This window comes from Salmo trutta, chromosome 14 (genome assembly GCF_901001165.1).
Source record: "Salmo trutta chromosome 14, fSalTru1.1, whole genome shotgun sequence".
In the NCBI taxonomy this organism is placed as follows: Eukaryota; Metazoa; Chordata; class Actinopteri; order Salmoniformes; family Salmonidae; genus Salmo; species Salmo trutta.
The window spans coordinates 6,591,747-6,602,660 of record NC_042970.1 but is presented as its reverse complement, the minus strand read 5'-3'; the positions used below and the strand labels follow the sequence as shown (position 1 = coordinate 6,602,660).

Below are 10,914 nucleotides of genomic sequence, written 5' to 3'. Positions count from 1 at the left end.
GGGGGTGGAGACATGTTGCCTGGGTGGGGTTGGGGCAATGGGATGAGATGTTGGGGGTGGAGACATGTTGGCTGGGTGGGGTTGGGGGTGTAGACATGTTGCCTGGGTGGGGTTGGAGCAATGAGATGGGAGTTTGGGGGTGGAGACATGATGGCTGGGTGGGTTTGGGGGTGGAGACATGTTGCCTGGGTGGGGTTGGAGCAATGAGATGGGAGTTTGGGGGTGGAGACATGTTGGCTGGGTGAGGTTGGGGGTGGAGACATGTTGCCTGGGTGAGGTTGGGGGTGGAGACATGTTGGCTGGGTGGGGTTGGAGCAATGAGATGGGAGTTTGGGGGTGGAGACATGTTGGCTGGGTGGGGTTGGGGGTGGAGGCTCACTTCCTTTAGTTTTTTCGCCTTTACATAACAAATGTATTATTTGTTAACTCATCAAAATGATCAATACTTTGTATTCACGTACCATTTTTTTTTACATTTTTATTTTATTTTTGAGTGGCAGCCCACAGGTGAATAGGAACTGAATATACAATTCTATGACTATGTATATAATACCTCGTTGGGTGGCAGTCCTGATGTAGGTCTATATGATATCATACATACTTCAAGATTATTACACCAAGCATTTCCCATCTAGATATGAATGACTAAAATCGAAAATATTACTACAGTATTATGGACATGTGGAATGATTAATTGATGCATATACTGGAAAATTAGTTACTCCATACCAGGGTTAGATAAGGAGAAGAGGATAGCCAAGCCCCTCTAGGAATTTGTGTTGACATGACTGTATGGCATGTGTATGTGAATTATAGCTATGGCTTTTGACAGGTTAAATAGAGTTGTGTTACGGTCTTTACGATATCAACGGCCTCAGATCAACTCTATCTAATCCTCTCCATCTCCCCCTGCAGCATGGCACAGAAAGAGAAGCTCCAGTGTCTGAAGGACTTCCATAAGGACACGCTGAAGCCTTCCCCGGGGAAGAGCCCTGGCACCCGGCCCGAGGACGAGGCAGAGGGGAAACCCGTCCAGAGGGAGAAGTGGAACTCCAAACTTGACTTTATCCTGTCCGTCGCTGGCGGCTTCGTGGGTTTGGGGAACGTCTGGCGTTTCCCATACCTCTGCTATAAGAATGGCGGAGGTGAGTTTCTGTCTCCTAAACAGTTACTGACTAGGACATAGAATAGTGAAATGGAATGAAGCCATTCCAATTCCAACTCTGTATTCTAAGAGGTTTGGGGCCAATGACCCTATTTCACTGTGACATATCCATGTAAGCAGAAGACGCAGAGTGTTGCGTTCTACGAGGGGATTAAAGTTAGCAGATGGCGTTGATACAGGTCATCAGGTAGCAGTCTCTCTGTACGTAACCATGGTTCCGTTACAGCTGCTGTCTAGAACCCGAAGGCGTTGCAGTTCAAAGCCATTCCAATTGACCAACCATTCCAAGGTTGACTTACTCGACTAGCGAATGTCCTCCATCTCACTCCCTTTCTAACGTTACTGACGTCAAATTGTTCACCGTAATACTCCGATTGAGAGAGTTACTCTCTCGATTCACACATACTCCATTGGCTTTTTGTCCCGCGTTATTTATTTTGAATCTGACACATTTGTGGTTACCGTGGTTATCGTTATTTGTCTTCTCCTCCTCCAGGTGCATTTCTCATCCCGTACACTATCTTCCTCTTTGGCGGCGGTCTCCCTGTGTTCTTCCTGGAGGTGGCCCTGGGACAGTACACCTCCGAGGGTGGAATCACCTGCTGGGAAAAACTTTGCCCCATCTTTACTGGTGAGTACATTCTTTATTTTTTTGTTGTTGTTGTTGTTATTATTTCAGGTTACCCTCGTAAAATAGGTTTCTACCCTCAAGGGTATTTCGTGGTTAAATAAATATAAAATTAATACAACTTTTATTCATACAGGTAAGTCAATTAAAAAAAACAGAATTTTATTTGCAATGACGACCTGGCAATCGTTGCTACTGTAGAAGAGCAGAGCATTCTCTGTCAAATCAGGTCAATGACCTTTAGCAGCAATCAAATGTTGTGATGTACGAATGGCGTAGCCTACTAAGTAATAGTAAATAATTGATGGACAGGTCAATCATATTCATGCCAGCCCAGGCCAGGAAAGATACCACACATTGTATTACACTGGCTCTGCCTCGCCCACACTGACTCCAGGGTAGTCCAATCAACTAGCCTTATTTTGATACTGCCTGGTTGCTAGGTGCTCTGTACTGCAGATGCATCCTGTTCCCCTTAGACTCCCTCCTCTCCTAACTGCCAACTATCTGCCAACTGATATGCCCTGGCTGCTTTAGATACAGTTGAAGTCGGAAGTTTACATACACTTAGGTTGGAGTCATTAAAACTCGTTTTTCAACCACTCCACAAATTTCTTGATAACAAACTATAGTTTTGGCAAGTCGGTTAGGACATCTACTTTGTGCATGACACAAGTCATTTTTCCAACAATTGTTTACAGATAGATTATTTCACTTATAATTCACTGTATCACAATTCCAGTGGGTCAGAAGTTTACATACACTAAGTTGACTGTGCCTTTAAACAGCTTGGAAAATTCCAGAAAATTATGTCATGGCTTTAGAAGCTTCTGATAGGTTAATTGACATTATTTGAGTCAATTGGAGGTATACCTGTGGATGTATTTCAAGGCCTACCTTCAAACTCAGTGCCTCTTTGCTTGACATCATGGGAAAATCAAAAGAAATCAGCCAAGACCTCAGAAAACAATTGTAGACCTCCACAAGTCTGGTTCATCCTTGGGAGCAATTTCCAAACGCCTGAATGTACCACGTTCATCTGTACAAGCAATATATAATATATAGCAAGTATAAACACCATGGGACCACGCAGCCATCATACCGCTCAGGAAGGAGACGAGTTCTGTCTCCTAGAGATGAACGTACTTTGGTGCGAAAAGTGCAAATCAATCCCAGAACAACAGCAAAGGACCTTGTGAAGATGCTGGAGGAAACAGGTACAAAAGTATCTATATCCACAGTAAAACAAGTCCTATATCGATATAACTTGAAAGGCCACTCAGCAAGGAAGAAGCCACTGCTCCAAAACCGCCATAAAAATGCCAGACTACGGTTTGCAACTGCATATGGGGACAAAGATCGTACTTTTTGGAGAAATGTCCTCTGGTCTGATGAAACAAAAATAGAACTGTTTGGCCATAATGACCATCGTTATGTTTGGAGGAAAAAGGTGGATGCTTGCAAGCCGAAGAACACCATCCCAACCGTGAAGCACGGGGGTGGCAGCATCAAGTTGTGGGGGTGCTTTGCTGCACGAGGGACTGGTGCAATTCACAAAATAGGTGGCATCATGAGGAACGAAAATTATGTGGAAATGTTGAAGCAACATCTCAAGACATCAGTCAGGAAGTTAAAGCTTGGTCGCAAATGGGTCTTCCAAATGGACAATGACCCCAAGCATACTTCCAAAGTTGTGTCAAAATGGCTTAAGGACAACTAAGTAAAGGTATTGGATTGGCCATCACAAAGCCCTGACCTCAATCCCATAGAAAATTTGTGGGCAGAACTGAAAAAGTGTGTGTGAGTAAAGAGGCCTACAAACCTGACTCAGTTACACCAGCTCTGTCAGGAGGAATGGGCCAAAATTCACCCAACTTATTGTGGGAAGCTTGTGGAAAGCTACCCGAAACATTTGACCCAAGTTAAACATTTTAATGGCAACACTACCAAATACTAATTGAGTGTATGTAAACTTCTGACGCACTGGGAATGTGATGAAAGAAATAAAAGCTGAAATAAATAATTCTCTCTACTATTATTCTGACATTTCACACATTTCTAAACAGGGAATGTTTACTAGGATTAAATGTCAGGAATTGTGGAAAAACTGAGTTTAAACGTATTTGGCAAAGGTGTATGTAAACTTCCGACTTCAACTGTATTACACAGTCAGTACTGAGGGTTGATGGGAAACTGAAAGTTAATAGAAGGTGCTCTTGGCCGTACTCCCTCTTGTCCTGTGTATTTGCTCATACCACTCATACCACTGTTATTTTACTACTGCAGATGTAATATTTCTTACAGCATTCAATACTCACAAATCACAAGTCCTCAAATCCATAAGAAATTCAAGGAAATGTACAGTATTATACTGTACATTCATGAGTGTGATCCACGAGTGGATCACACTTCCATCTTATATAGGGCAAGTGAACAGAAAGCTTGGTTTGAACAAATAAAGCATCACCTCACGGCACAACATCTCTCCCCCATGTGACCTACTGGTTGTGTGTACTGACATGCTTGTGTAACTGATAGATACGTACACATACAATGGATGTTCATGTTTTTAAATGTACAGTACCAGTCAAAAGTTTGGACATTGTCATTCAAGGGGTTTTCTTTATTTTTAATATTTTCTACAGTGTAGAATAATAGTGAAGACATCAAAACTATGAAAGAACACATATGGAATCATGTAGGGAGGAAAAAAGTTTAACATGTGTTTAACATATCAAAATATATTTTATATCCCCCCCCCCCCCCCCCCCCCACACACACACACACACACACACACACACACACACACACACACACAAGCCCTTGAGACTCAGCCATGCTGTGAACAGAGTGTGCTGAATTATAGGTTGCTATGGCAGCAGCACAGGAAAACATCAGAGAGATGCCTAGCAATGAGGTCTGACCCAAGAAGGAGACAGACAGAGAGGTAGACAGACAGACAGGCAGACAGACAGACAGGCAGATAGACAGGCAGATAGACAGGCAGACAGGCAGATAGACAGGCAGACAGATAGACAGGCAGATAGACAGGCAGACAGATAGACAGACAGACAGGCAGGCAGACAGACAGGCAGATAGACAGGCAGACAGACAGACAGACAGGCAGACAGGCAAACAGACAGGCAGACAGGCAGATAGACAGGCAGACAGATAGGCAGACAGGCAAACAGACAGGCAAACAGACAGGCAGACAGGCAGATAGACAGGCAGACAGACAGACAGGCAGACAGGTAGATAGACAGGCAGACAGATAGACAGGGAGACAGGCAGATAGACAGGCAGACAGATAGATAGATAGACAGGCAGACAGGCAAAGAGACAGGCAAACAGACAGGCAGATAGACAGGCATACAGATAGACAGACAGGCAGACAGGCAAACAGACAGGCAGATAGACAGGCAGACAGAGAGACAGGCAGATAGACAGGCAGACAGGCAAACAGACACGCAGACAGGCAGATAGACAGGCAGACAGAGAGACAGGCAGATAGACAGGCAAACAGGCAGATAGACAGACAGGCAGATAGACAGGCAGACATCTTAGAAACAGGAAAGACAATTCTAGTGTGCTGTGTATGTATCAGTCTAGATGGCAGCAGGCTGACAAGCTCTACCTGTAGACATAGGCTAAATCTCAAATGGCATTCGATTTTCCCCTACATAGTGCAGTACTGGCCAAACGTATTGCACTGTATAGGGAATAGGGTGCTGTTTGGGACACAGTCAGGCACTCACCTCCAGCCAAACCAGGCCAAGCCTCACTCTAACCCTCTCTATTTGTATAATACATTCAGACGTCAGCAAAACAAGCTGTTACTTTTCAGCCCTGGTGTCTGCCTGCCTGAATGGATTGGTGGGGGTGCCCCAGTTTAATTTTCATTAAGCGGAAGTGACAAGAGGGTGACAGTGGGATGAGTGGAGGGAGGGGAGAGGATAGAGGACGGGAGGTAGATTTTCATTCAGGGTAGTGACGTTGAGTGACTGTGGGAGGACGTTATCACTGTTGTTTGTTTTCAACAGGGATGTTAACATGTGATCTGTGAGAGGAAGGGAGAGAATGGAGGAAAGGAGAGAGGATGAGGAGTGGAGGGGAGGGAGAAGAGATTTTCACATCCTAATTCTTAATGATTACAACAGCGTTCAAAACATACACATGAGTTCATTGCAACATTTAGCTACATTGGGTTTCTTAATATCAAATCTCCCTTCCTAAGTGTTTTTGTAGTGTACTATAATCTCAATGATCCAGACGAATGCCTCTGAATATGTCATGTTTTCTGATGTCTGGCAAGATTAACATTCATGAGCCCTGACCTTTCCACCCCCCCCCCCCCCCAGGTATCGGCTACGCTTCTATTGTGATCGTGTCCCTCCTGAACATTTACTACATAGTGATCCTGGCCTGGGGTTTGTACTACCTGTTCCAGTGCTTCCAACCGGAGCTGCCCTGGGCCAAGTGTAAGAACTCCTGGAACACAGACCGCTGTGTGGAGGACACCGTACGTAAGAACAAGACTCTGATGCTGGCCGCTAACATCACCAACTTCACCTCGCCCGTCACCGAGTTCTGGGAGTGAGTACAGTAGCTTTTTAAATGTATTTAAATTTATTTTATCTATACAGGATAGTTTCACTGAGTTCTGGGAGTGAGTACAGTGCTGGAATATACTTGATTCAGCTACTTGAATCTTTCCTTTAGTTCCTTTCCTTTAGTTATTTTCCTTTAGTTCCTTTCCTTTTAGTTCCTTTAGTTCCTTTAGTTCCTTTAGTTCCTTTACTTTAGTTCCTTTCCTTTTAGTTCCTTTAGTTCCTTTCCTTTTAGTTCCTTTAGTTCCTTTCCTTTTAGTTCCTTTAGTTCCTTTACTTTAGTTCCTTTCCTTTTAGTTCCTTTAGTTCCTTTCCTTTAGTTCCTTTAGTTCCTTTCCTTTTAGTTCCTTTCCTTTAGTTCCTTTCCTTTTAGTTCCTTTCCTTTTAGTTCCTTTAGTTCCTTTCCTTTAGTTCCTTTCCTTTTAGTTCCTTTAGTTCCTTTCCTTTTAGTTCCTTTCCTTTAGTTCCTTTCCTTTTAGTTCCTTTCCTTTTAGTTCCTTTAGTTCCTTTCCTTTAGTTCCTTTCCTTTAGTTCCTTTAGTTCCTTTCCTTTAGTTCCTTTAGTTCCTTTCCTTTAGTTCCTTTCCTTTTAGTTCCTTTAGTTCCTTTCCTTTTAGTTCCTTTAGTTCCTTTCCTTTTAGTTCCTTTAGTTCCTTTCCTTTAGTTCCTTTCCTTTTAGTTCCTTTAGTTCCTTTCCTTTTAGTTACTTTAGTTCCTTTCCTTTTAGTTCCTTTAGTTCCTTTCCTTTTAGTTCCTTTAGTTCCTTTCCTTTAGTTCCTTTCCTTTTAGTTCCTTTAGTTCCTTTACTTTAGTTCCTTTCCTTTTAGTTCCTTTAGTTACTTTACTTTAGTTCCTTTAGTTCCTTTCCTTTTAGTTCCTTTAGTTCCTTTCCTTTAGTTCCTTTAGTTCCTTTAGTTCCTTTCCTTTAGTTCCTTTAGTTCCTTTCCTTTAATTCCTTTCCTTTTAGTTCCTTTCCTTTAGTTCCTTTCCTTTTAGTTCCTTTAGTTCCTTTCCTTTTAGTTCCTTTAGTTCCTTTCCTTTTAGTTCCTTTCCCTTAGTTCCTTTCCTTTTAGTTCCTTTAGTTCCTTTCCTTTAGTTCCTTTCCTTTTAGTTCCTTTAGTTCCTTTCCTTTAGTTCCTTTAGTTCCTTTCCTTTAGTTCCTTTCCTTTTAGTTCTTTTAGTTCCTTTCCTTTTAGTTCCTTTAGTTCCTTTCCTTTAGTTCCTTTCCTTTTAGTTCCTTTAGTTCCTTTCCTTTTAGTTCCTTTAGTTCCTTTCCTTTTAGTTCCTTTAGTTCCTTTCCTTTTAGTTCCTTTAGTTCCTTTCCTTTTAGTTCCTTTAGTTCCTTTCCTTTTAGTTCCTTTAGTTCCTTTAGTTATTTTCCTTTAGTTCCTTTCCTTTTAGTTCCTTTAGTTCCTTTCCTTTAGTTATTTTAGTTCCTTTAGTTCCTTTAGTTCCTTTCCTTTTAGTTCCTTTAGTTCCTTTCCCTTTAGTTCCTTTAGTTCCTTTCCTTTAGTTCCTTTAGTTCCTTTCCTTTTAGTTCCTTTAGTTCCTTTCCTTTAGTTCCCCCTTCCCCACCACTCCTCTGCTTCCCCCTTCCCCCCCTCTCACCTGCTTCCTCACATCTCTCCTGCTTCCCCTTTCCCCACCACTCCTCTGCTTCCCTCTTCCCCACCTCTCACCTGTTTCCCCCTTCCCCGCTTCTTACCTGCTTCCCCTTCCCCAGGCTCTCACCTGCTTCCCCACCTCTCACCTGCCTCCCTACCTCTCCCCTTCTTCCCCCTTCCCCACCTCTCCCCTTTCCGCTGTTTCTCCTTTCCTCTCCCCTGCTTCTCCTTTCCTCTCCCCTGCTTCTCCTTTCCTCTTCCCTGCTTCTCCTTTCCTCTCCCCTGCTTCTCCTTTCCTCACCCCTGCTTCTCCTTTCCTCCCCCCTGCTTCTCCTTTCCTCTCCCCTGCTTCTCCTTTCCTCTTCCCTGCTTCTCCTTTCCTCTCCCCTGCTTCTCCTTTCCTCACCCCTGCTTCTCCTTTCCTCTCCCCTGCTTCTCCTTTCCCTCCCCTTCTTCTCCTTTCCTCCCCCCTGCTTCTCCTTTCCTCTCCCAACAGTCATGTTTATCTGGTAGCGCTGGCAGTGGGGTTAGTGAACGAATGCTTAGGCAAACACAAACACAGGGCCAGGAACAGGTAAACCACTCTTAACTGAGAAGAGTAGAGAAGAGACTGGCTGGCTGGAGCTGAAGGACAAGCTGTAAACTGATATTTAGATAGACGCCAGCCAGCCGTCTACTCTGTCATGTCTCTGTGGTGTTTTCATTCGGCTTCTCCGAAACATCTACACACGTTGTACCTTTTGTGAAGAATTCTAGGGGAGTGACCTTTATCTGAGGACTGCTGTGTAGTACATACTTTATAAAAAGCACGTTATGGGCCTTGTTATAGCTGACTTGGTCAAATTCTGACCCCTTGTTATAGCTGACTTTGTAAAATTCTGTCCCCTTGTCATAGCTGACTTGTTAAAATTCTGGGCCCTTGTTATAGCTGACTTTGTAAAATTCTGTCCCCTTGTCATAGCTGACTTGTTAAAATTCTGGGCCCTTAATATAGCTGACTTGGTAAAATTCTGGGCCCTTGTCATAGCTTACTTGGTAAAATTCAAGCCCCTTATTATAGCTGACTTGGTAAAATTCTGGGCCCTTGCTATAGCTGACTTGGTAAAATTCTGGGCCCTTGCTATAGCTGACTTGGTAAAATTCTGGGCCCTTGTCATAGCTGACTTGGTAAAATTCTGACCCCTTGTTATAGCTGACTTGGTAAAATTCTGACCCCTTGTTATAGCTGACTTGGTAAAATTCTGGGCCCTTGTTATAGCTGATTTTGTAAAATTCTGGGCCCTTGCTATAACTGACTTGGTAAAATTCTGGGCCCTTGCTATAGCTGACTTGGTAAAATTCTGGGCCCTTGTCATAGCTTACTTGGTAAAATTCTGGGCCCTTGTCATAGCTTACTTGGTAAAATTCAAGCCCCTTATTATAGCTGACTTGGTAAAATTCTGGGCCCTTGCTATAGCTGACTTGGTAAAATTCTGGGCCCTTGCAATAGCTGACTTGGTAAAATTCTGGGCCCTTGCTATAGCTGACTTGGTAAAATTCTGGGCCCTTGTTATAGCTGACTTGATAAAATTCTGGGCCCTTGTTATAGCTGACTTGATAAAATTCTGGGCCCTAGTTATAACTGGCCACGAAAATCTATGGGATGTAGTTATAGCTGACCTAAAAACTCTGGGCGTCCTACTAATCTAACATCAAACAAGTCTGACTGTGTGTGTCCTCTCTTCTCTCCATAGACGTAATGTCCTCAGCATCTCCAGTGGCATTGATGAGATTGGGGAGGTCAAGTGGGACCTGGCCCTCTGTCTGCTGGGGGTCTGGGTGATCTGCTTCTTCTGCATCTGGAAGGGAGTCAAATCCACCGGAAAAGTGAGCTGGGATGCCATTTCTGTCCATTTCCGGTTTTAATAAAGCCCTTTATACATCAGCAGTTGTCACTAAAGTGCTTTACAGTTACCCGGCCTAGACCACAAAGAGCAAACAAAGCAGAAGTGATAGCACAGAGGCCATCTATACTCCCCTATATATGGTCTATAGATGCTCAAACTATCAATTTGGCTGATATGCAACACGTTTCTTGGGTTAAGTTTAGGATAAGCATTAGGGTTTGGTTGTGATAGTTACTCTGTTATTCCTCCTGTTTGTCTCTCTATCTCTGGGCTCTGATGCTGTCTGGTTTATCGTACATCTTATGGAGATACACCAAGTTGTACAGTCTACTACTATAGTACAGGCTGTCACTATAAACCAAGAGCAGATTTCCCACAGTGCATTTAGGTTTCAGTATAATGAGTGTAGACAAGAGCCAGACCAGTCACAGCAACACCCGCGGGGCCTGCTAGGAAGCTGGATCGATCCCAGACACCTTGTCTTATTGCCCCAATCTCATTTATTCATTTGGTTTAGGCTGATTTATGTTTCCTTGTCCCTCTAAGCTGTAAGTTATCCGGTATCTGCGGTCTTTGGTTCCTGAAAAAGGGAAGCGTAGAGTCAGCCTTCACAAAACAAGAGACGAGAGCATAACAGAAAGTATTGGATCGTGATAAAAGAGGGCCTTGCGACAGCCTGATTCTGACAGTTAACTTAGAATGTCTCAATGTCATAACACATCAGATTTGAAGTGTTTTTAACAAAAAATAATGATATTGTTTTTTTGAGATCTACACTATCGATGTGTAAATCTACTGATACATTGTCTCGTGTTTTGTCCTCTGTTGTCCTACAGGTTGTTTACGTCACTGCTACCTTCCCCTTCGTCATGCTAATCATTCTGTTGATCCGCGGAGTCACTTTGCCAGGAGCATCTGAAGGAATCAAGTTCTACCTGTACCCAGACCTGCAACGTCTCAAAGACCCCGAGGTAGAACCACCTAGCCTTGCACTGCCCTGCCTTGCCCCTCCCTGCCCTGCCCTG

At 43.5% G+C, this 10,914-nt stretch overlaps 2 protein-coding genes across 2 annotated transcripts in view; one reads left to right on the top strand and one right to left on the bottom strand.

Annotated features, from left to right (window-relative positions):
- Positions 1–346, bottom strand: part of LOC115207176 (extensin-like) — a 570-nt gene extending 224 nt beyond the window's left edge. Inside the window, exon 1 of the mRNA XM_029774160.1 lies at positions 1–346. This exon is cut by the window's left edge and continues 224 nt beyond it. Coding sequence (XP_029630020.1) covers positions 1–346 — 346 coding nt within the window.
- The window catches only part of LOC115207286 (sodium- and chloride-dependent taurine transporter), a 48,592-nt gene that overhangs the window by 18,025 nt on the left and 19,653 nt on the right, over positions 1–10,914 (top strand). The window contains exons 2-6 of the mRNA XM_029774269.1: positions 916–1,145; positions 1,662–1,796; positions 6,152–6,386; positions 9,737–9,869; positions 10,726–10,860. Coding sequence (XP_029630129.1) covers positions 917–1,145; positions 1,662–1,796; positions 6,152–6,386; positions 9,737–9,869; positions 10,726–10,860 — 867 coding nt within the window. The 5' untranslated portion in view covers position 916. The remainder of the gene's footprint in view (positions 1–915; positions 1,146–1,661; positions 1,797–6,151; positions 6,387–9,736; positions 9,870–10,725; positions 10,861–10,914) is intronic.